At 48.7% G+C, this 25725-nt stretch overlaps 2 protein-coding genes across 4 annotated transcripts in view; one reads left to right on the top strand and one right to left on the bottom strand.

Annotated features, from left to right (window-relative positions):
- Positions 1 to 4798, top strand: part of LOC119799946 (tumor necrosis factor receptor superfamily member 10B-like) — a 50175-nt gene extending 45377 nt beyond the window's left edge. For all 3 annotated transcript variants that reach the window (XM_038309857.1, XM_038309856.1, XM_038309858.1), the window contains 2 exons: positions 2729 to 2804; positions 4470 to 4798. In XM_038309857.1, the coding sequence (XP_038165785.1) occupies positions 2729 to 2804; positions 4470 to 4507 (114 nt within the window). In that variant the 3' untranslated portion in view covers positions 4508 to 4798. The remainder of the gene's footprint in view (positions 1 to 2728; positions 2805 to 4469) is intronic.
- A 4899-nt stretch (positions 4799 to 9697) lies between these two features.
- Rhobtb2 (Rho related BTB domain containing 2) lies at positions 9698 to 25114 on the bottom strand. Its single transcript, XM_038310119.1, is given in 11 exon segments — positions 9698 to 10241; positions 10366 to 10471; positions 11183 to 11271; positions 16469 to 16619; positions 18540 to 18658; positions 18938 to 19697; positions 19699 to 19957; positions 20888 to 21073; positions 22325 to 22428; positions 23310 to 23511; positions 25078 to 25114. Coding segments are annotated over 11 exon segments (2199 nt in total). The 5' UTR covers positions 25080 to 25114; the 3' UTR covers positions 9698 to 10020.
- Between the last annotated feature and the right edge of the window lie 611 nt (positions 25115 to 25725).

The following is a 25725-nucleotide window of genomic DNA, read 5'->3' as shown; positions in this document are numbered from 1 at the left end:
TGGGGGCATTGGATCTCCGGGCACCGGAGTTACAGGCATTTGTGAGGTGCCTGATGTAGATGCTGGGACTGAACTCTGGTTCTCCATTAGGGTAGTGAGTGCAGCTAACTGCTGAGTCATCTCTTCAGCCCTTTATTCAATATTTTTTCTTATCACAGGAGGCAACATTTTTAGACAAGATTTTTTTCTTAAAATAGCGAAGTTTTATGTTTTTCTAGAGACATGTGATCCTATTTTGTGACAGCACTGTGTTCTGTGTGTTTGTTTCGTCACCTTTATAAGTTGGGCCTTTGTCTTAGTGTCTTTTCCTGTTGTGATGAGTGACCCTGAGAAAAGCAATTTAGGGGAGAAAAGGTCTGTTTTAGCTCACAGCTCTAGGTTACAGGCCTCTGTAGCCGGAGGTCACAGCAGCACAGTTCCGGGTTACAATCCGCCATCACCGGAAGTCACAGCAGCATAGTTCCGAGTTACAGTCCGCCATCTCCGGAAGTTACAGGAGCACAGTTCCGGGTTAAAGTCTGCCATCCCTGGAAGTCACAGCAGCTGGTGTCTGAATGAGCGGCACTCTGTCCACAGTCAAAGAGTACAGTAGATGAATATTTCACGCTCAGCTCTCCCCTGCTTTTCATTCAGCTCATAGCCCAACTGCCCTCCTTGAAGGAGGGTCTTTCCACTTCCGCTAACCTAAGTAAGAGAAGCCATCATGGGCATTCTCACGGGCCACTCAGTTTAGACAATTCCTCACGAAGATTCTTCCCAGGGGGCTCTAGACTGTCACATTGACTCAAACCAGCCATCACCATTCTCTCAGTTCCATTTTTAAATTTACTGTTTCTACTATGTTTTAAAACATTCACTCAAAAAGTTATGTTCATCTCTCAGTATTATTTAAACTTCGGCTTTTAAACATAGAGACGTCCAAAACAGTGACTTTTTTCCTTCTCCCTGCTAAGGATCCTACCTCTTGCTTTGTTTTTGTTGTGTGTTTTACCCCTTCCGCTGTGTAGCTGGAGAGTTATTAGGAGGAGAAGATGTGGCTTGGAGCAGAGTCCGTGCATTACATGTAGAGCTTTGTGAGTTTGAACCCTAGCACCACAAAACAAAACAAATGAAAACAGTGGTTAGAGAAAGGGGCATTTTGGTCCTGGTTGGACCTGTTGATTTCCAATGTGTTACCATGGTGAATGACATTGACTGTTTGATATAGACAATTCCTTCATTGTTGATGTTTCTGAAGAACCAGTCTGTCTCCATCTTTTTTTTAAGATTTTATTTATTATGGCTATACTGTTCTGCCTGCATGTATGCATGCACACCCAAAGAAGGCACCAGATTTCATTACAGATGGTTGTGAGCCACCATGTGGTTGCTGGGAATTGAACTCAGAACATCTGGAAGACGAGTCATTGGTCTTAACTTCTGAGCCATCTTATAGTCAAGTTGTCTTTAGGTTCATTCCTGTTTATAATTAAACCTCGGTTTCTCAAGGACTGGGCTATACCCCACCTGTAACCTCAACTACTAATGGCTCTGTACTGCCTGTTCTAGGAATGGTAATCATGTCTTTGTTTCAAAAGATTGTATGACCGCCTGTGACTACCAGTTGTTATGACTACCTTGTTATGCCCAGCTTACAACCATGTCTTTCTTTCAGGAGTTCATGTTATGCTCATGTTCTGCCCCTGTAAACCCATCTATTTTATCTGCCAAATCCCCCATTTGGAAACTCCCTACTCTGATTTCTGTAAAACTTTGTCTCCCTCACATCCAATGCTGGACTCTCAAACCCTGTGTTAGGGTGAGGCGGCCTGTGTGTACAAATCAAAAAGTTTACTCTAATTAGGTCGGCGATCTTTCTCCTCCCATTTTTGGGATTACAATATTCCTTGGTTCCAAGATGGTTTTGTTTGTTTGTTGTTTCATGGCATGGTTTCTCTAGCTTTGGAGCCTGTCTTGGAACTAGCTCTTGTAGACCAGGCTGGCCTTGAACTCACAGAGATCTGCCTGCCTCTGCCTCCCTAGGGATTAAAGGCATGTGCTGCCACCGCCCGGCTAAGAGTTGTTTTTTAAAAGCCAAATTTAGGGACTGGAGAGCTAACTCAGCAGTTCAAAGTGTTTGCTGCTCTTCAGAGGACCTGGGTTCAGTTCCCAGCACCTGCACTGTGTGGCTCACAACTGCCTGTAATTCTATTTCCAGAGTACCTAACATCTTCTTCTGGCCTCCACAGCTTCCTCTCTCATACACATGACAGACATCCACATAGGCACACATAAACATAATTTAAAAACCTCTTAACAGGTTAAATTTAATATTCAGTTGTACCAAATACCTTGCCAGCCCCCATGCTATTAATGTTTTCATTTCCATACTTAGACAGTTGATGTATGTGTTATTATTGATTAAAACACCTGTAAAGCCGTGAGACAAACCTGACCTTGGATTTTGCAAAGCTCTCTCCTCTGTAGTCTCCAACTGAGTTGGCCTGAAGGGAAACCCCAGAGGATGGGGGAATACTCAGTCTGGACTAGGCTTATATGGTTGTCCACTTGTTGCAGAACACTTGAGGTGAGCATTTATGTCGCACTAGGCCACCAACATCAAGCACCTTCAAGCAACGGAGGCAGGAAGTTTATCTTAGAGGGGCAGTGTTGTAAGTCTGGGAATCAGGATCAGGCCTGGGCCCCAGGTCTCCTGACTGACCAGGGTGCCTCTGCTGTATGTTTACAGGAACCCGAGGAAGCTGCGGATTCTCCAACAGAAAATGAGCTGCTAGTTCCGGCAAATGGAATCAACACAGTTGATGGTGAGTGTTTTTGTATGAGGCAATAATAGCCCAGCAGCCCAGGGAAAAGGACAAGTATTCCAACTGTCATTCCCATGGCAGACAGTGCTCTGCCAAGATAACTAATGGTGGGCGCAAAGCCACTGGACTTAGGGGCCATTAATACCCCTCTCCTCCCTTCTGTCTCCACTGGGACCAGTACCTCATATCATATTGTTAAATCTGTTTGTCCTTCTGCTGTCCCATCATCCCTCCCTTCTCTCTTGTAGTCTCCACCCTCACCCCCACCAGGGCCTCCAGAATGGTGCACTGGCCTGTGTCAATACCCATGGTCCTTAGAGTAGAAGCGCTTGGCAGGGCCAGACTTGGTTTGATGAGCTTTACTACAAATCACAAACCTGACTTCAGAGACATCATGCAAAACTAGTGGAAGACATCTCATGAATCATGTTTCAAATATCAACTACACGAGTTGATGAATTTTATATGTGTTGAGTCAAATCAAATGGAATTTGTTTTCTTTCATTATTTCGTTAGTTAGCTAGTACGTAAGCTAGTTCTCCATGGGCTCTGGGAACAGAACTTAGGTCCTCTGCACGAGCAGCATGAACCTTCAACCAGGGGGCTCTCTCTGCCCCCATACTCAGCGCTGTAATGCGTGGGACTGAACCCAGGGTTTGAGTATACTGGGTAAATACTCTACTCTTCCAATTAAGCAGCACCTCTAAGCCTCCTTTCATTGGTTAAATAAGGCTGTTAGAATATGTCCTTGTGACTCCTGGAGCTAGCGGGACTCCTGTTCCTGTTCCTTCTGCTTCTCAGGAGGGAGGGTGACACCTTTCATACATACTTCAGTTACATCATCACAGCCCCATAAGTGAGTTTCCATTACTCAGCTACAGGTTCGAGTTTTCTGTCATCCTTTTCAGCCATCTAGTAGCAGGGATGCGGCAGTGAGGGAGGCCAGCTTGCACGGAAAGGTTCTCCGCCTCTCTGCTCTGTTCTTTCTGCTGAGGCAGACAGGGTTGCCCTCTACCCCATTCACCACGAATACAGCCGAAACAGCCTCCGTTCCAGGAGATACTGTGCACCCACTCCACTGCGCCCCTCTGTGACTCATGCCACATGGTACTCCCTTCACACACACATGCACGCACACACATGCACACACGTGCACACCCACACCTCTATACCTCTATGCACCTTTTGCCACTGGGCTATTTGGCAAAAGGATTTAAAAAAAAAAAAACTTTAAAAAATCCACTTTGTGTATATGGATGTTTTGCCTGCATGTATGTCTGTGCGCTGCTTACATGCCTAGTACCTTGCAGAGGCCAGAAGATGTGTCAGATTTCCTGAAACCATACCTGCAGATGGTTGTGAGCCATCATGTGGGTGTTGGGAATCAAACCCAAGTCCTCTGGTAGAGCAGTCAGTACTCTTAACAGCTGAGCCATCTCTCAAGCACCCAGCTTCTTGGTTGGCTTTGGGTGTGGTAAGGCTCCAACAGCACTCATGTAATGGCAAGAGAGCCTATTAGGCCCTCCCCTTGGCTTCTAGATCTGATTTAGGATCCTCCACCGTCTATAAGGGGCTTGCAGTTTACCTGTTCCCCATGTTTTCTGACATCCATCCCTGAAGCTAATCTTCAATTTCTGTTGGACCATTGTGCCCATTAACCCCTAGGACAGCCTCCTGCAGCAGATGGACCTCACAGACAATGAGATTCAAGTGACCAGGGCTGAAAGCCAGGCACCAGGAGAAACCTTGTACCAAATTCTGCTCAAGTGGCTCAACCAGACAGGCCGGAGTGCTTCCATCAATGATCTCCTGGATGCCTTGAAAGCTATGGAAGAGAGGATTGTGCCCTGGACACAATCAAAGACGATGTAGTGAAATCTGGAAAGTTCATTTATCAAAAAGCTACAGCGGAGCCAGGCATGATGACACTCATCTTTGATACCAGCACTGAAGAGACAGAGGCAGGAGAATCTCTGTGAGTTCAAATGGTTTATATAGTGAACTCAGAACAGTCAGGACAGAGTGGAAACCTGTCTGAAAAGAAGAAGAAGCTGCATCAGGCCTAGTGTTACTGGAATTAATTTTATTTTACCTTTCTGTATTTATCTGTATTTATTGTATCATATTACTGTATTGTTGTCATACTGGAAGCTGGACCCAGAACCTCATGAACACTAGGCAAGCATCTGAACGCTAAAATGTGTCTCCAGCATCCTGGTTTACCTTTGTTCCTGTCTTGAACTTCTAACTCCCAGGCGTCCAGATTTCTCGCTTCCTCAAGTTGAGCTTGCTGGACACATAGGGAACATAAAAAGCATTATCTGGGGTGACCCATTCCCCACCCCCTTTTTTACCACTTGCTGGGGAATGAGTGGCATCCCCAAGTGCCTCTGAGATCCCAGAGAAGCAACTTTTTTTTTGTTCCATGGTCTGGATTCTCCTTAGTTTGGGTTCCAGTCCTTCTTTACATATACTTGATCTGTCTAGGTGTGTATAACTGGATCTTTTAAACTTTACAACTTTATATTTCTGTTTGTTTTTGTCTTATCATTCTGGGTACCAGACAACTATATAGGTATATATAAATACCTACATGTTTACAGGTAGGTCTCACCAAGTGCGTAGAGACTTGGGAATTGTACCCACACTGATGGAAATGGCTGGTCCATGATCTGCCATTTATGATGGATAATCTTGATTAGATTGAGAGGTGCTGGGCCGGAGAGATGACTCAGCAGATAAAGGTGCTTGCCATTGAGCCTAATGATCCAAGTTCTATCCCAGAAACCACATGATGGAAGGCGAGAACAGATTCCTATGAGTTATCTTCTGGCTCATGATGTGACCTGAGCACACATGCACGCGCACGCGCGCGCGTGCATACACACACATGCACTAAATAAACGTATTTTTTGAAATCCAAATTGAGAGGTGCCTATGAGATTGTAATGCCCACATTGGGTTTGTTTGTAATGGCATTTCCAGAGAGGGTTGGCTTGTAGAACGGCGACTGAGATGGAAGGGCTTGCCATAGATTGAGTAGCACCATCCAACAGGCTGGGGGCATGAATGGAATGAAAGAGAGAGGAGAAGGCAGCCGGCCAGTGTTCGCAAGCTCCGTCCTTCACAGTGTGTCCGCTGCTGCCACCATCACCAGTGGACACCCTTCTCCAGCCTCTTTGACCTTTCCACGTGGACTCGGTGACTCTCCAAGGAGTCTCGGACTATCAACCTCGGTTTGGGGTATCTTTGACTCCTCTTGTTTTGAGGCCCCATTTCTTGGACTGAAAAGCTACAAGAGTCTGTGGCCCTAGGCATGCAAGCCAATTTCACGAGTGCCCTTTTATAATGCTGTACTGTTGGTTCTTATTTGGACTTCCCATCTACGGCCAGGGTGGGGAGATGGGAGAGAGGTTAGGCTAGAGGTGCCCAATCAGCTGTCTGCATTTAAGGTTAGTGACTCTGAGTCCTTCCTGGGATCAAGGAAGAAGGGGGCAGAGACGTGTCCTGGTGTCTGCATGCCCTCAGGGATGGTACATATGAATGTGAGATACTACTAACTTATGAATTCTCAGTTCTAGTGAATCTAGCCCTGGAGCACATTGGAGCACATAAACCCACCCTTGAGGACCATTGTACAATAGTAAACACTGAAACGTCAGTTCTTGGGGTTTTGGTTTTGAGTCTGGGTCTTGGCTATGAATCCCAGACTGCCTTCCCTCCCAACTGCCTCCTCAGAGCTGGAATTACAAAAGGATCAGTGCATCTCCATACCTATAAACCACTATTTTTAAAACACTGTGACAGGGATTTCTGGAGAACTGGCACATTCCGATTTTTGTCCTGAATGGATTTCTATTCTGTTTTTAAAAACTAACTTGTTTTTGAGACAGAGTCTAAATCTGTATGTAGCCTTAGCTGACCTTGAACTTACGATGTACGCCAGGATGGCCTTCAGCTCAGAGGTCTGCCCACAGCTGCCTTCCAAGTTCTGGGATCAAATGGGTATGCCACCATACCTGGCCCTCACCTAGTTTTGTTATTTTAATATTGTGAGTTTTTATTTTTACTTATTTTATTTTATGCATGTATGTGCATGATATGCGTGCCTGGTGCCTGCATAGTTCAGACAGTGGCATCTGATCACCTTGAACTGGAGTTACAGCCGGTTTTGACCCCACTATGTAGGTGCTTGGAATCAAACACAGGTCTTCTGCAAGAGCGAGTGATCCAAACCACTGAATACCCTTCTTAGTTCCTCATTATTTCAGCCCTCCTTGATGGGGAACTTCAGCCAATCACATTCCATTTAGGGTGTGTCCCCCTGGGGCCACAAAAAACGCAGATAAAACATCCAGGTGCCCTTGCCTCTTCCTCCTTTGTTCCCTGCGCCTGTATCGCTGGAACCCTGGTTTTGTAAGTTCCCTTTCTTCTGTTTCTTAAAGCTGAATCTATTCTATTAAGCTGGTCTGGTTAATTCTAATTACCGATCGACCATGCCCCTTCACCTCCTTCTGGCAAAACCTTCTCCAACAGACTCCAGTCACACAGCAGGACAGCGCCTGGGGTGGCTCTTCCCAAGTATGCTGAAGTGTCTTGTTGCTGTGGCTTCAGGAGGGAGACCCCCCACTTCTGAGTAGTCTCCGCATCGGTGTTCTTGTGCTGACATTGTACATCAGGGCTAGCTGGGCTCTATAATCAGCCCCAGCCCCAACAGTAGGTGTGTGTGTGCCACCCTCACATCCGATGCCCTTTCTTTGTCTCCCTTGGCAATGTGTTGGTAACAAAGCAAAACGAGGCATGCCATTAGGTACAAAATACTCATGTATTATGAATTCATGACCAAATTAAATATGAAACCTTATATAAAAAGGTGTGGATTTGTTTGTTTGCGCCTCCATCCTCTAAAACAATACTGAGTGACATAGTCCAGGGGAGCATGCTTGTGTCACTAACCCCTGCTGGAGGGGGGGCTTTCATGTCACAGGCTTGCCCCACACTGAGGTGTCTCCTGCTTCTGTCTCCCTGGAATCCAGAGCACCCATGGACTGAGGGGCTGCAGTTTGCATCTCCTCTCATCTGCTCATTCAGACCCCCTGGGTGGTTCTCCTAGGCGGTAGGGCTTACCTGACACTGGCTTTGACAGACGTGGGGGATGGGGTGGGTCCCTGAGGGGTAAACTGGCCTGGGTGGGGCATGGTCTTCGTTGGCCTTCCTTTAACTCCATAAATCCTCCCTTTCTCCCACTGGCCTGTCCATCCTCCTCTCCAGTGATGCTCAATTGAGAGACCCGATTCCCCTTGCTCTTTAGGACTGGACTCTACTTCTTCCTTAGCTCCAAGGAGATGCATCCCTCACTCTGTCCTCAAAGGAAGGGGTGAGAGGCTGCCTGGCTTTTCCCGGCTGACATCATGCCCTTTCGCACTTGAAGTCATTTAGAATTCAGCTGCAGGAGGGCACACTAGCCAGCAGAGGGCAGCACACAACACACTTCCCCAGCCAGAGATTCTGGAGGCCTTGACCACAAGGCAGCTGCTGTCTTGGCGGTTCCAGGTTCAGATGATGGAGCTCAGTACTCGGTGAGACCGACTACTGCCTATTCCTTCTGACAAGGCAAGATCAGAACGCTAGGTTCCAGTACCATTCAATTGTAGGGTTACATTTGTTTCTGGGTTTGCTTTAATCCCAGACCTAAGCAACCTATCCAGGTCCCTGTACTTCCACCTCAAGTCTAAAATATGGTCAAAGGTGCTGAAGTATGGATTATAATTAGGAAATGGAAAGGGTCAACTGAGGCCCAGTGTTTGTCCCATGGGGACTTCAAGCCACCGTGTACACTCTCCAGTCACCCAGATTTCTCCCTGGACTGACATCGTTTCCTTCCAGCTCAGCTCTCCCGTTCTCTCCTTCCCTTTATCCTCAGCCAGCACCAGGTCGTGCTGTGTGGCCTGTTTCTCAGTGTGTCCTTTCCTGACACTTAACCCCTGCCGACTGCCTCGCACCCATCCCATCCCTGGAAGCACAAGTTCCCTATCTATCCTGTGAAGTCACCCTTGGAAGAGAAGGCTAGCCTGCATCAAGATGCAAAATGTCCAAAGTCACTTAAGCCTGGAAGCTAAAACCTTCCCTGCAACCCCACAACCACCGAGCCTTGGGCAACAGCATCCTCAGAAATGGAGGGGACGAGTCCTCTCCGGAAAGGCATTGGAGTAGCTGGGACCACTGGCCCTTCGTATCCACATTATTGTAGAGGCCTCCGTTCAGCTTTAGGAAAATGTATACCTACAGGGTCTCTTTTTGGAACTTCATTCTTTGGGGCGGGGCAGGGTGGTGGGGGGATACAAAGGATAGAGTGGTCTTGGTGGTGATTTCCTTTTGAGTTTGGTTGTCATTTGTAGGGCTGCTTTTGCCCCGCCCCATAAAAAAGCAGCGCTACCCAGAGGCCTAAAGGAGCATGGGATTGCTGAGCACAGCGTCCACCCTTCCTCCTTCTCCTCCTTTCACGTTCAAAGTTCAAAATGTGAGGCGTGCAGGAGGGGCGAGGTAGAGGACTCTCATAGGACTAAGAGGTACCGCCCTCAAACCTGAACCCTAAATCAACGCTGCCGCCTGCCGCTAGATGTGCATCGCCTGTAGCCCCTAAAAGATGCTAGTAGGATGCACTTTACACCATTCTCCTCCGCCCCCAGCAGCCATAACTCATGACATGGGCTCTGCAGACTTCTTTCCTACCCTGACTTCTCAAGCAGGATTTAATGCTCACGGAACACTTGTAACCCTCAAGTCTGTTGGAAAAAAAAAAAAACAAAAAAAACAACAACAAAAAAAAAAACAAACATTGGGAGGAAGCTGCCTCCCCGGCCAAAGCAGAGACCAATACAGACAAGCCCACGTCCAGGGAAGTTTTCCTCCATTGGCTCTATTGTCAAGTCCAGAGAGAAAACACCAGAGCTCTGAGCTCCGCCCTGCTCCCCACCTCGGGGCAGATGTCTTCCTGCTCTGCATGGAATTGGAGATGGACCCTGTTCTGATCTGCAGGGCCGGGCTCCTCTTGGCCTGAGCCACATTGGCTGGTGAGAACGGCTCTGCCCGTAGGGCCCTGGTTAGGTGAGTTCCTTCGTGCCCTGTCGTCGGGTGGAGAGGATGATAAAGAAGAGCAGAAGGACAAGGGCTAATGAGGACAACAGCAACAGGATCAGAAGAGGGTGGCAGCATCTCAGACCACGGCCGAGGAGGAGGAGGACGGGGACGCCGAGCCCGCTGCTGAGGAGGACGGTGATGAGGGACTGTTCCAGAACAGCCACCGCCGCTTGGGCTGCCTCCGCAGGTGTAAGTAGTCCTCTTTCTCACGTTCCTTCCGCGCGCGCTGATAGTGGTCCTCTTCTTTCAGGTACCAGACTGGCGGCCACCGGTGCTTCTCGAAGTACTCCTGGTTTTCTATAGTACAATGCAAGCGGCGCTGAGTTAGGAGGTAGCCCCAGCTCAGTACCAAGCCCACCCGTGCCCACGATCCAGGTTAGCTCCTGCTGCAGAAGCTGCAGGGGCTGACACAGAGACTCACCCGGGGACATAGCCTTCATGTCTCGGGGGAACTTGCGGCACACGTTGTTGTAGTTGGTGCAGATGTGGTGGAGACACCAGTCGGCCAACTGATACGCACAGTGGAACTGAAGATGGTACAGAAAAGCATCCCTATTGGTGCAGGGACTCTGCATAGAGGCCCCAGGCCCATGAAGCAGCAGTAGTGGGCAGAGCCCGCAGATGCTCTGCAGTCATAAAGGGCTCACCCTCTAAGCGAGTTAACCCAGAACCGAGGAAGGCAGTGCTTGATGTGGGCTCCTGGACCTTGTACCAACACCACAATTGCCTCCAGCACCGTGCTACTGATATTCGTGTCCCACATGCCCTTCCTCTGGCATCTGTCCTTCTCAGCTCTCACCCCACCGGGGCCCCTTCTCCTCCCATCTGCAGACAGAACAGTCAGCACTAAGAAGTGTGCAACCAAGTTTCGGAAACCTGGCACCAGGCACACTCAAGGACCCAATTCCTGGCACTGTGACTCCTTTGTTTGGCAATAAGGAGGCAAGCAGTTAACTTCAGAGAGGAATCCTCAGTACTCCCTAGATGACCCCAGTCCTATTCTGGGGTCCCTTCTGATGACCTATGGTCTCAGTCCCTCCATCTCTTGGCCAGCTTTCATTGCAGATATCCAAAAGTTCTCTAGTGATTCCTAGTATATCAGATGGCATAAACCCCACCCAGCTAGCGAGCCAAGGCTGTTCGCCATCCCAGCCATCACCCCCCAGAGCCCTATACTCTGCCTATGGGCAGAGGGCGCCTGGAGGCAAGCCTCACCAATCTCTTCCCTGCCATGATACCTGTGCCAGTTCCAGGAACACAAGGACATCCCCATCGATGTCCACCATCATCTGGGTTGCTTCCATCAGCCCGGTCACTGTGTACTGCTCTGTGACACACACACAGAGCCAACAATCAGCTGAAGAAACATGGCAAAGGACCCACAGTGCTAATCTACCACCTCAGGGGATTGCTGTAGGGAGGGGTTCAAACTGATCAGAAAGTCCAAGGGAGGCTTGAAGTTTGTTTCCATTGCGGGGAAGACCTCAGTGACGTAGGGAGAGCAAATGAAAAAAAATGCTAAGCTTATTAAGAGATCTTTTCAAACTACATATGTCCCACCATATAATCTGATAGGACAGGGTCACAATCCTTAGTACAATTAGACACACAAATGCAAACAACCTGAGAACTCTGATCTAGAGCTGGGTTAAACCTACTTATTGATATTCACTTAAACTTTATTAACAAACGGTACATTAATCTTCCAGTTTGCATGAAAACATTTATATGGTGGAAGTAAACTCCTTTCACTCTAAATTTAATTAAAAGTATCAGAATAAAACCATGAGGTAATTTTTTATCCTTAAAAGGTGAGTACTTTTTCCCCAGCTCCTCCCACAGGAAAGACCAGGAAGCAGGAAGTGTCACAAGACCAGTGAGCATTTCCATTGTCAACCATAAGAAACCAGGACTTCCAGCATCTCCAGGGCCCTGGGTTCATCAGCACAAAGAAGCCAGGGTGTTTTTGGAGAAATGGCTGATAGCAGGTCTGAAGCATAAAGGTACAGGGTGGAGCTAGAGATATCTTTTCATTTCAGACAGCAAGGAAGCCCAGGACGCCAGAGCAGACATAAAGAGACTGCTACCGATTAAAAGTACAGTATTTGAACTTCAATGAATAAATGTGTTGGTTGTGGGGGTACATGTCTACTATCCTGAAACTCTGGAGGATGAGGCAGGGGGACCAGGAGTTCAAAGCCAGCTTAAGCTACACAGCAACTTCAAGGCCAGCCTGGACCTTATAAGGCCCTGTCTTAAAAACAACAAACAAAAGAATAAATACAATTAAATGAAACTTATCAAATTTGTTCACTATAGTACTTTAAAAATACACACACACACACACACACACACACACACACACACACACACACACCACACATCACCCTCAAAGGTGGGAGGAAAGAGCTACATCTCCAAAACTTTTACATCAAAGGAAAGGACCAAGAATAGCTGCCTTTCCTACAGAAACTGGATTACTGAGTAACCACAGTAAGCGATGGGTGTGTCTCACTTCGGATAATAAGGAATGGCTAAGCTGGGGTGGAACCTTTTTGCGGCACCTAATTAGTTGATAGATCTAGGCAGCAATACTCAACAGCTGCTAAAACCAGAACAAAAGGAAGCCAGGCAATCTTTGCCTCTTGACGAAGAGAGATAACCTATCAGGCAGTTGATTTTTTTTTAAGTGCTCCAGGATCTAGATTCTAAATTGAAAAGTTTACAAGAAATAGGGTGTGGAGAGAATTCTACTACCTACACCACTGAACTCGGAATTGGGGGACTGGGGCTATAGCTCAGTTGGTAGAGAACTGGTCTACCACGCATGAAGTCCTGGGTTCCATCCCAGCACCACATAAGCTAGGTGTGGTGGTGATAACTATAATCCCAGCATTCATGAGGTGGAGACAGGAAGACCAAAGTATGAAGCAAGTCTAGCCGGCAGAGGATGGAAGGAAGGAAGGAAGGAAGGAAGGAAGGAAGGAAGGAAGGAAGGAAGGAAGGAAGGAAGGCAGTAAAAACCTAGATCACAGAAAGATACAAGACCAAAAGAGCAGAACAGGGCTGGGGAGGTGGCTCAGGAGGTAAAGGCACTTGCTGCCAAATCTGGCCACTTGAGTTTGATCCCCAAAGCACATAGGATGAAGGAAAGATACAACTCCCAAAAGTTGTCCTCAGACCACCACATACACACAGCAAATAAGGAAATGCACTAAAACGGACCAGCATTGGGGTGGACTGGCTACTTTCTGTCAGCTTGACACAAACTAGAGTTAACTTGGGAACAGAGAATGCAGCAGGCTTTCTTTTGGGTCACTAACCAGCTCCCAAATCATGACACGGAGACTTCATATTAGTTAGGACTGCTCGGCCTTAGCTTATACTTGTCCTACTAGCTCTTATAGCTTAAATTAATCTATTTCTCTTCATCTACATTTTGCCTCAGGGCTTTTTTACCTTTCTTTCATTCTGTACATCCTACTCAAGTGTCTGACTGATGGCAACTGCCCGGCTGGCTCGCCCCAGGTATCTCCTCATCTGTCTCCCTCCTTCTCTTCTCCTTCTTCCCCTGAGCCTGGATTCCTCCTACTCTCTGCCTGCCAGCCCCACCTATCCCTCTATTGCCTATCTATTGGCCATTCAGCTTTTTACTAGACCAATCAGGTGCCTTGGGCAGGCAAGGTGAAGCAGCAACGCATCTTTACATAATTAAACAAATGTAACACATCTTTACATAGTTAATGTTCCAGAATAAGGGAATCTCGATCCAGGAACTGCCTGTATGAGATTGGCCTGTGGGCATGTCTGTTGGGGCATTTTCTCCATTACTGATTGATCTGGGAGGGCCCAACCCACTGTGGGCATAACCAACCTTAGGCAGGTGGTCCTGGTTGTATAAGAAAGCAAGCTGAGTAAGTCATGGACAGCAAACCAGTAAATTCCTCCTTGGTCTCCACTTCAGATCCTGCCCTGGCTTCCCTTGGTGATGGACTGTAACTTATAAGCTTTCCTCCCCTAAGTTAGTTTTAGTCATTTTTTTTTTAAATCACAGGAGCAAACAGCAAACTATGACAGTTTGCTTTTCAACAAATAACTTTAGGAAGTTTTTTGTTTTGTTTTGTTTTAATGGAAAGGTACTCACTGATTAAACAAAATTCAAAAGAAAACACACACACACGAATAAAACTAAGCTATAGCATTTAAAGGAAGCAAGCTTGGATGATAAAACTATAGACTGTTAGGAAGTGAGTCTGAGAGAATTCTCTAAGAGTGCTGGGCGGTGTGGTTTCCTTGAGGGACAGGAGAGGAACTGTAATGGAGGGAGAGGGTGGGAACTAATTCCTGGTGTGCCAGGGAGGCTCAAGTTCCCGACATCCATCAGGATTAGAAAAGGAGGGCTGGAGAGATGGCTCAGAGGTTAAGAGCATTGCCTGCTCTTCCAAAGGTCCTGAGTTCAATTCCCAGCAACCACATGGTGGCTCACAACCATCTGTAATGAGGTCTGATGCCCTCTTCAGGCCTTCAGGCATATACACAGACAGAATATTGTATACATAATAAATAAATATTTTAAAAAATAAATAAAATAAAAAAGATTAGAAAAGGATTTTGCTATATTATGCAAGTTCAAGTATGAAGAGACGGCCTCAGAAAATGTACAGCCATTACATTTTCTGTACGTTCACCGAGTACCTGAAACTCAGCCACTCCCACCCATCCTTAAGCACAGTCATGCTTTCCTGCACAGTTTCTAACGTTCACCTATCATTTCTAGGGAAAAGTAATTAGATGTTGCTTTCTGTTACTTTCTGCAAGGCCTCCCACAGGGCAGCACAATTTGATATTTTAAATGGCAGCCATGCGAAAATCACCTAAGTGGGCTTAACCAGGGGTGCTTCTCTGGCTGGCTTCCAATACCTGCCCCAGTGAAAAGAACTCCTAGAAATACCTTTATGGGTTTAGTTTTTCCCTGAGGTGATTACTTTAGAGACAGCTTTTTGGAAATGGAATTACTCCATGTCAGAATTTGAAATGTTATGGCCTCTGGAAAGATCACATCATTTCCATGGGCACCAAAGGGCACTATAACAATAATCCCGAGATGCGGCTCTAACTCCCTCCCCTAAAGTCTCTCTTGCTCCTAGCTTGGGTCACTGAACTCCCCCTATAGGCCTGAATTTTAATAATCTGTCCCGATCAATGATTTCTGCCTTCTAGCTGTAACTGACATGTCCCCTCTTATTCTCCTCTCTTTACAGGACTGCTGTCTCCCCGGTGTCTGCCCTTAACCTTAACTAATTGCCCAGGGCTCCAGCAGCTTTGACACCAGCCCCTGTCTAAATCCTGACTCAAGTTCTAAGGCTCTTCTCTCTGCCCTCTCCTGACCTGTCTTGACCTCAGTGCTAACACTAGGATCAAAGTCAACGGCAACACAAACACCAGCCCAACCGTCAACAGAAGCGGCCTGCCTGCCTGCCTGGGTCTCCATCTTTCCCACGGAGGGCACCCAGCTGCCCACAGCTGCATCTACCAATTGCCCACTTCTTCCTCTGCCTTGAGGGCTTCTGGGATTGGCTCGTTTTAAAAGCTGAGCTATGGCTCTCATAATCTCTCCTCTTTCCTTCCCTGCCTCCCCCAGTGTATGCGTGTGTGTGTGTGTGTGTGTGTGTGTGAGATGTCTGTGTGTTACTAGGAACTAAACCCAGGGCCTTTCACAAGAAGGGAAATGCCACCTCTGAGCTACCCCACTTTTTTTAAGACAAGGTTTGCTAAACTGCCCAGAATAATGAAACTTCTGTCGCTCAGGTGAAACCTGAACTGAGGCTCCTTCTACCTCTGCCTCCTGTTAGCTCTGATTACAGCCCATAATACCAGGCGCAGCCTCCACAAGCCTTACAAGGAACAACAACAGCTTAGTCAATGCTTGCTTTATGTTTCTGCAGAGAAGAAGGAAGAAAAGGTGGAGTCAAAGAAGAAGGAGAGGAAGAAGAAAAGACCAGGAAGCTGACCAGGAGAATATGTTCTATTCCCTGGGACTTCTTGATCTTGCCTGAGTGAAGGTCAAAGTGTCATCACCTACAGAGACCATTTTGTGATGTCACAAGACCTCTAAGGTGACCCATCATCCCAGCAACACCAACACACACACATTGCACATCTATGTACTCAGAAAAAATCTACACAGGCCAGCAGACAGAACTTTTTTTTTTATAAGCATTTGTGTTTTGCCTCCATGTATATCTATATGAAGGTGTCATATCCCCTAGAACTGGAAGTACAAGCGGTTGTGAGCTGCCGTGTGGCAACTGGGAATTGAACCCGGATCCTCTGGAAGAGCCGTCAGTGCTCTTAACCACTGAGCCATCTCTCCAGCCCCCAGTAGACTGAATTCTAAGAGCACTTTTCCCCTTGGCATCCCAGTTTGTCCCCAGGAGGTGAGAGGTAACAAAAGATACATAATCACTCCCTGGGGTCTTCATGGCCTTGTCCCAGGGAGGTCCCCATACACTATAGTTAGTTACCTGTGAGGGCGACCAAGTGCGGCAGGCAGAGACGGTTGGCTAGGACGATGAGCTTCATGTCATCCAGGTCTGGGCTGGAGGTGAACATGCCCGTGTAGAGGTACTCCAGCACGGCTCGCATGCAGCTCTTGCTCGTGTACGGGAACACCACCTAGGGTGGGAAGGAGCAGGCAAGCGCCATGATGTCTAGGGAGGCCCAGAATAACTCAGTCCTGGCAGATGAAGACCTAACTCGGTGGGCTGGTCTCCCGCAACCAACTAGCTTCTTGGGTTGTTCCTGAATCCTCTTAGGGAACTCCCATAACCTTGGCACCCAGCCTCGGTGACCTGACAGCATTAATGAGCGGGGCTCTGGCATTTTCTAAAGGGACCTAGATTCTTGGCATCTCTGAAGGCACTCTGGGACGGAGGACGCTTGAAGGGGCCATTTGGGTCAGCTACTCCCCCAAGCCCCTGGCGCCTGCAGGGAACCGCTAAAGTGGGCTACGGAATGAGCAAAGGGAACCAGCAGTCTGCTCAGCGCTGCTGCTTGGGGCCTCTGGGATCTCATCAGAGCAGCAGGGAAACAAAAACTGCTTTCTCATCAGATGCGCGTCTCTCTGGACTTGCTGGGAATCAGGTGGAGCTTTAAAATGTGTCTATGGTGCTGGGAAATGCCCAGGGCACACGGGCCCCTGGGGCTTCAAAGAATCCTGGCCCCATATCCTATATATCCAACTGCTGCTCCCACGTCAGAGACCAATTCAGCTGTGAACCCATCTGCTCTTTTTCCTTATTCACTTCCTTTCAAGAAACCTTATGGAGCTCATATTCCAATTCACCCAGCGTGATCACTAATTGTTCTTAATTCAGTTTTTCAGTCAAGGATCTGGTGAGCATGGTCTAAGGGATGGGAACCATGGTGGGGGTGGCAGGGGTACCTGGCAGAAGTCCCTGCTCTCCACAGAAATTACAGACCAGCTGGGAAAACTGAATGGGGATACTTTGAATTTTATACTCTGTACAAAGCAGAATCCTGTGAACTATAAGAGAGAGTGATGGGCAAATGATAGTCCAGCAGACAGAGATAAAGGGAAACCAAGGGTTGCTCTGCTTGTCTGGGAGGATGAAAAAGAGGGAACAAACGCAGAAGAACATTTCTAAGGGTTCATCAACAAACCCCTTCCAGCCATAGGTTGAACTGGTACTTGAGAGGGTAGCAAATGAGGAGGAGGATGGGTCAGCTGAGGTTGGGCACTGTTCAGAGAGCAAGGCGTCCGTATTCATTATGCACTTTTATATTCTGTATTGATGCTCTGGCATCTAGAGCCTGGCTGGTCCTTTGCAGCCTGGTCAGCCAGTTCCTAGAGCTAGCTAGCAAAGGAGCTACCTGCAAGTGGGGCCCCCTCTGCCACACTCACACCCCAGTCTACCATTTCCTGCTGTAATCACCCCAGAGCCTGGTATCAGACAACCAGGAGACCGCCACCTCCACATCCTGGCTGACTCCTAATCTTCCCTGTGGGGCCCCACAGGGTGTAGTCCCCCTCCTTGGGAATCTATATCAAACCCCTTTTCAATGGCATTATCTCCTGATCTGTTGGTTTCCCCATAGCTCAATAAAAAATAAAGCCTTTCCTTGTAGACACTGCTGGCTTCAGCTTGGAACACAGGCTTTTCGAGCGCTTCTGTGTGTCTCAGGGAAGCAACAAAGTATAACCAAGGAACCAAGGACTGGTGAATCCTGAGTTCTAGACCTACCCTCTTTCTTCTAGCTGCATAACATTGTGCAAGTTGCATAACTTCTCAGGGCATCCCTTTCCTGCACATAATGGGTTCAGCTTGCTGTATGTACGTCAGGGTAAATAAAATATATATGGAAGAGTTTTCCAAACGACTAAAATCTTGTAATTCCCTCTCCTGCAATATTGAAAAACACTTAGCTATCCGAAGCATCTCATAACTTGTTTTGAGTCCGTCACTGTGGTTAGAGCTTGACCAAAGCTGAGGCAAGTGCCATAAACTGATGCTGTGTCAAATTCAAAGATGCAAACGCCTCTCCCCTCCTCTCCCTTCCCATCTCCAGCCTCACCTCCCTGGTAGAACTCTCCACAAATGGCCCCCCAAACATGGCAGCCATCCAGTCACAGCTGGAGATCAGTAGGGGTTTATGGGCGCTGATGGTCCCATCATCCAGGATGAAGGTCACATCTGTCCGGGAGGAGAAGAGGCGTCACATGAGGACACAGGGCACTGGCGGAATGCTGAAGAATCAACCCCAAGGTCAATCACTGGGTTCTGACTACCCACCTGACTTCTGGAGTCACGTGATAGGAGTCCCAGACAATCAAGCTATTGGCTTGTGCAGGAGGACAACCGTATTTCCAGGGCACTGGGAGCTGAAGCCAACTCCTAATACTAAGGGGATAACCTAGGCCCCTCAGAAAGTTTCCTACAGAGAACCCCTTGTCTTCTAAACATGTACCGTACCTGAGAAGGTGCCCTTTGCCAAGCACTCCTTAACCCGGTTGGTCCGGCGGACATGGAAGGCCTTGGTGATCTCCTGATTCATGAAGGCCTCGTTGTTGAGAATGTTGGCTACCATCATACGTAGATCAAAGACCTCTAGCAGCTCAGCAATGTGGGCAATGTGCATGAGGTCTCGCTCATTCTCACCCAACTCCCCTGTGTACAGGTACTTGAGAACAGCCCGGAAGGGTCCCGGCTGAATAGAGCTATCCATCTTCACCACCACCATCAGCCGGGATTTGAAGGTCAGAGGATCCTCCGCCATCTCTTCCTGGATACTCACAAAAGCTCGGCTCCAGGAAGAAAGCACACGCCCTCTGCCAGGCAGGTACCCTGTTCCATTACCCCTTAAGATCCCATCACTGGTTGAAGCCCGGAGGCCAGCAGGACCAGAGCCTCCAGCCTCGTCCACACTCTCGCACACATCAAAGCTGGCTGCCCGAAGCAGGAAGTCCCGCCCATGGTGGTGATGGTGATGATGGTGGTGTTGCTCAGGGTGGCTCCGGTGGTCCTCTGGGCGGGGGCCCCCTGGCCCTGAGGGGCCCCCCAACTCCCCCTCGCTCAGGTCCATGAGGAACAAGTCATAGAATTTGGAGGAGGAGGTGGAGAGGTAGATCTTGTGGGCAAAGATGCGCACGCGCTCCTGCAGCACCAGGATGACGTCCGCACAGAGCGGGTCTTCCAGGAGGTGGGCGGGGCACTCCTCGCTGCTGGAGGGGGGGGTCGGGCACCACGATGATGGGGGGCGGTGGCTTGGGGGGCAGGAAGGGTGCTTGCAGTAGAGGCCGCTGCACATTGCGCAGGTGAGATTTCCAGAACTGCAGGTGGCGGCGGGAGATGAGTGCGGCCCGGATGGCATTGTCAAAGACGTCCTTGATACCAAACTGGGCCACCACGCTGGTCTCGTAGTAAGGGATCCCCAGCTCCTTGGCCACTTCCCGACCCTTCTCTGGGGGGAGGATCTCATTGGGCTTGATGGGCCTGGGGTGTGGGAGAAGGGAAAACAAACTGTGTTGGTGGTGGAGGGAGCCTGGCCATAGTTTCCCAGGCTGGAGGCATCCACCCTTTACTCTACTCCCAGAAGTCCCTTGGTATCTGAAGGGGACCCCCCCAGTTGCAAGATCCGCTTCAGATTGCAAATCTGTGGAAACTCAAGTCCCTCATATAAAATGCCATTGTAGTTATAAAACCTGTGTGTATCCCTGCTATTCTTTAAACATCTTCTAGATTGCTTATGAAATATAAATGCTAGCTATGGCTCAGGGTTTCTCAACCTGTGGCATGCAACCCATGGGGGCAGCGAATGACCCTTTCATGGGGAATCTCTTAAGATCATCAGAAACACAGATATTTACACAGTGATTCATAACAGTAGAAAAATTACAGTTACGAAGTAGTAACAAAAATAATTTTATGGTGGGGGGGGTCACCATTATGTGGAGAACTGAATTAAGGGGTCGCAGCAATAGGAAGGTCGAGAACCACTGCCACAGTTGCTATCACGTTTTAGTTAGGGAATAATGACAGGGCGAGAGGAGTCTGAATGTCCCCACTCACACTGGCTGGGCCCACAGATGAGGAACCCATGATAGGAAGAGCCAACTATATTAGCATCACGAAATTATATGGCCCTTTCATATAAATATTCTCACACATGTCTTCTCCTAGATGTCTCTTTCATCATGGGATATAGTACAGGCCTGCTCCCACGGTAGAATACATGACAGAGAAGGATGAATGAGTGAATGAATGAATGAATGAATAAATGAATGAATGAATGAAGCATGCTTGTTATTGACTCAAATGGAAGGAGATGTAAGGGCAGTGGGACTACTTCAGGGCTTAGCCGGGAGCCACAGCAATGCTCTGCCCCCGTGCCCCTTCCCTCTCCCTGAGCACCAGAACCCCTACCTAGCCAAGGGTCTCCTGGCCCGGTTAACGGCTTCCAGATCAGCATAGCGAAGGTCCAGCTGGCAGCCCACCAGAATGACAGGAGCTCGGGGGCAGAAATGCTTGATTTCTGGGTACCACATGGTCTTGACATGGTGGAGGGAATTGGGGTTGGCAATGGAGAAACACAGAACCACCACGTCAGATCTGGGGGGAGGGAGAGAAAAGTTACAGGCAGAGAAAGTTGGCAGGGGGTCATAATGCCCGTGAAAAGAGGAACACAGGACTGTTTGCTCCTGTCCCACCTCAGCCTACCCCGGTTTTATGAACCTACTTACGCCATCTTCCACACAATATAAATAATCATGACTATAATGCATGTAGGCATCTTAAAGCACAAAAATTCATTTGGCCTCATAGCTATCTTGTGAGTTAAAAATTATCATCTGGGGTCTGGGGATATGGCTAAGTGGGTAAAATGATTTCTATGCAAGCATGAGGGCTTACGTTCAGATCCCCAAGTACTCAGACATTCACATAAAAACATTAAGCATAACTGTAAGCATCTCCAGTATAGAGATGTGGGGGGGAGGCATCCCTGGGGCTCTCTAGCCAGCAAAACTGGCCAAAACTGTGTGCTCTGGATTCAGTAAAAAGCCCTGTCTTGCAGGGCAGGGTGGCCTATGCCTTTAATCCCAGATACTTGGAAGGCAGAGGCAGGTTTTCGCTGTGAGTTTAAGGCTGGTCTGGTCTACAAAACAAGTTCCAGGACAGTCAAGGCCGTTATACAGAGAAACCCTGTCTGGGGTGGGGGTAGGGGGCCTGTCTCTAGAAAACTAAGGTGGAAGAAGACATTCTGATGTCCTCTAGCCTCCACAGTTACACGGGTGCAAGGCTCTCTCCCTGCCAATTTGCACACACATGAATATGTATATGCCCATATATATCTGTATACACACATACACAAATTACTATTTTTCCAGGCCTGGTGGTACAGGCCAAATATTTGGGAGGCTGAGGCAGAAAACTTCCAGTTCAAGGCTGCCTGGACAACAGTTAGTTCCAGGCCAATCTGGGCAACCGAGGAAGACCTTGTCTCAAAATAAAGTTCTCTGCTTGTTTGTTTTGCTTTACGAAGGGCTAGAGACAGACATAGCTCAGTGGTAGAGCACTTGCTTATGATGCGTAAGGCTCTAGGTTCAATGTCCAGCATTGAAAGAAAACAAAAAGGAAGAAAGAAATGATCACCATCTCACAGTGAGAAAAGTTGTCCCGGAACTGCTCAGAGCCAGTAGGTTGCAGAGTTGGGCCTCAAACCAGGCATCCGAGCACAGGATGCCTGCAGGCTCGGGGAATGCCCATGGCCATATCCCCTCCAGTCCTTTCTCACAGTTTCTACTGCATCGAGTTACTAAGTTCCTCAGAAGAGAGTGAAAACTCTCCTGTATGGCTCCCTACCTTCCATAAGCAAATCGCCGGTCTTTGTGGTGGTCTCCAAAGGTGTCCCAGAGGCGCAGGGAGACGCTGACATCATCTACCACATCCCGGGAGCGTTCTAGCACCTGGGCATGAGGGAGACAGGACAATGGTTCTTGGGGCAGAAGTCAGCTCAACCCTGATGGGGAGGACAGTGCTGGCACGTGTGCCTTGCATAACCTGCTGTCCACATGAAATCTCTGGAGAGAATCAGGAGGGTAGTCTCCATACGAGCAGAAGCAGGTGAGACCTCAAGAGAGTACATTTATTGTTGGAGAAGGAAATGTTATCACTTGGGGCTGTGATTGCACAGGACATGGTTCACAGCCAAAGCTAGAAACCTAACCACCGGCTTACCCAACTGTGCTGGCTAGTTTTATGTCAACTTGACACTAGCTAGTCTTTTGAAAGGAGGGAACCTCAATCAATTGAGAAAATCCTTCCATAAGATCTTGCCGCAGGAGGGCATTTTCTTAATTAGTGATTGATGGGGGAAGGCCCAGCCCATCAATCACTTGGATTAGTGACTTATGGGGGAAGGCCCATCCCCGGGCAGGTGATCCTGGGTTCTATAAGAAAGCAGGTTGAGGAACAAGCCAGTAAGCAGCAACCCTCTGTGGTCTCTGCATCAGTTCCTACCTCCAGGTCCCTACCCTGCTTGAGTTCGTGTCCTGACTTCCTTCAGTGATGGGAGTGTAAGCTAAATAAACCCTTTCCTCCCCCACTTGCTTTTAGTCACGGTGTTTCATCACAGTAATAGAAGCCTTAACCAGGACACCACTGAAAACACAAATGATCAAAGATACCTCCTTGGGGGTGGACTTCCTTCACATCTCCCTCCAGGGGCTTCTTCTACTTCATCCACCTCTGCCCCACCCCTTGGGGCCTCTCATGAGCTCTAGAGACACCCACCTACAGTTCAAAATACATAGAATGGACCCCCAACCAAAGGCCTTTGTAGTCTTACCTCCTGACATACTCGATACTGGTCAATGGCCCACACTGTGGGCACATGGGTGGCAAGAAGCTGGTACTGGGTGAGGGTGGCATTGCAGGCCCGGGCACAGATGAGCCTGGTCTTGCCCACGGCGTTGTCCCCCACCACCACGCACTTGATGGTCTCTACGTTTGGCCTTTCATAATCCATGTCAGAATCCATTAATTGGGACCTGAGGGGGCAGGAAAGGAAGAATCAAGACAGTTTGACATATTATACCCCTGAGGACCAGGGTCAACACAAGCAGCCCTCCTCCGCTGGCTCTGTGGCCTTGTCAAACATTAGTACCGATGTGAAGAGAGAGGAGTGGGCAGCATTCAGGGAAGTAGCTTTGCAGGGCCCTAGGAGACAGGCGCTCATTCAAGCTGAGTAGTTCAGCACCGTCAGATGGTCCCCCACCATCCTGCAGCTGGCTTTCTGGATGAACAGTCTGTGAGAGATCTCAAGGCAGAAACTGCCTTGCACCTGGCCCCAGCCCACTCCTCCAGAGAGAGGGAATCTGCCTGGTAGCTCACCCATCCTCTTCCCTCCTCCTCTTCCCTGGGGCTGTAGCAGCAGCAGAACAAACAGCTGAGAGAAGCAGACATGGGGCCAGGTCCCCACCCCTTCCCAGCATGCTCCAATGCAGAGTCACTTTAAAATTTAATGGACATGTCAGGGCTGGGCAGCGGCTCTCCCAGCTTTCCCTGTTTTCCCCTGGCCCTCTCATATGGTAAATTTCCAAGACCCAGACTGCTCACTTCCATCCTCCTGCCCTATCCTCTTTTATGGGCTAAGAGCGGTTTCTCTGGCAGCGCCTCTAAGTAGAGGGCCTTCTATGTACCTGCTGAATCTACAAGCACCCCCCCCACACACACCTTAAGCTGGTTCTCTCTCATTGCCCATGTGTCTCCTCGGCTGCAGACCTACTTTGAGATAGGGATGGAGGGAGTCCTAGCCTGGAACAATACACTCTATGGTCCCTGGACCTTCCCATCCCTTATCTGGGCTACCGGCCACAGGCCACATGCAGCTCCCCAGAGTAAGTTCTACCTCCTTCGAACCTCCTACAGAGGAAGAGGCTTAGACGGGAAGATCCTCATTCCTCCGGGTCTCTGAGTAGACAAACTGTCTAGGTGGGGAACTGGGTGCTGGAGGAAGTTGAGGGTGAAGCTTAGCCTAAACTTCTGCCTCAGTTTCCCTTGGTGATAGGCAGAGAAGTAGTGTTGTCCATCCCGGAGAGTAATTGAGCAGATGAATAGATAGAAAGCACTTCTGGGGACGGCGGTGGCGCACGCCTTTAATCCCAGCACTCGGGAGGCAGAGGCAGGCGGATCTCTGTGAGTTCGAGGCCAGCCTGGTCTACAAGAGCTAGTTCCAGGACAGGCTCCAAAGCTACAGAGAAACCCTGTCTCGAAAAACCAAAAAATAAAAAATAAAAAACTGAGGCCCTCAGTTTGAGGAGACTTTGAGGGCAGTCTCTCCCTTGGCGTGTACCCTTCTAGAGGATGGGAAGGGAGTACGCGCAGGGTAGAGGTGCTTAGGGCTAGCAGTTTGCCCCTGCTCCTTCCCTGTATACAGCAAGACGTCTCAGGGCTAGAACCACCTGGAGCAAGCCTTCCCAGGTACAGGAAGACTGACCCCAGGAGAGTTCTGGAGGCTGCCCAGGCACTTTACTGCTGAGCCATCAAGACCAGAGCCAAGCCACCAGCAGCAGCAGAGGAGCACTGTCCCTGGCAGGCTGTAACTAGATGCTAACATGCAGGAATGCAGAACCGAAATCCTCAAGTAAAGTGGCCACTGGGATCTGTGCAAGTGGATGCAGCTCAGCAACCTAAGCAAAAAGTGCAGCAAGGACTTCTCAATGAGACAGACTCCTCCTCCTCCCTGGAATTTTACAGGATCTGGACCCTTCCACTCCAAGGGGTCTCCACCCAGCTCTGACCCGGTCTCTATGGCAACTCTCTGCATTATTCCTGCTCCCTCCTGGTCCTGTCTGCCAGGCAACTGTTATAGCCTTCCGCTTTCTGCTACCTCTCCTCTCTTCTAAACTGAGGACATAAAATCCTCCTCGACAGCTCCTAGTCCCAAGTTAGACAGCTGAGGGATGGGTGGGCACCAGGAAGAGCCAAATGGGTGTGGTTTTTGCCTTATGGGATGGATAACAAAAAAGAAAAGAAAAGCAGAATCTCGCCTATGAATGAAGACAGAAACCTAGAGGGTAACAGAACTTCCTTGTGTGGTTTTGATTCTCTAGCTTGTAGGCCTGAAAGCAAACGGGAGAAGGAGGCACAGAGGCGGGGCCTGGGTTCTTAAGTCCAGGGTCACACGTCCAAGTTCAGCTGCTTGGTGACATAGCGCTCACACACACCTTGTGATTTTGCTTCCAGAGTTCAGGAGGGGACAG

This window comes from Arvicola amphibius, chromosome 13 (genome assembly GCF_903992535.2).
Source record: "Arvicola amphibius chromosome 13, mArvAmp1.2, whole genome shotgun sequence".
Lineage (NCBI taxonomy): Eukaryota > Metazoa > Chordata > Mammalia > Rodentia > Cricetidae > Arvicola > Arvicola amphibius.
The sequence above is the reverse complement of the archived record's forward strand: the minus strand, read 5'-3'. Positions and strand labels throughout refer to the sequence as shown.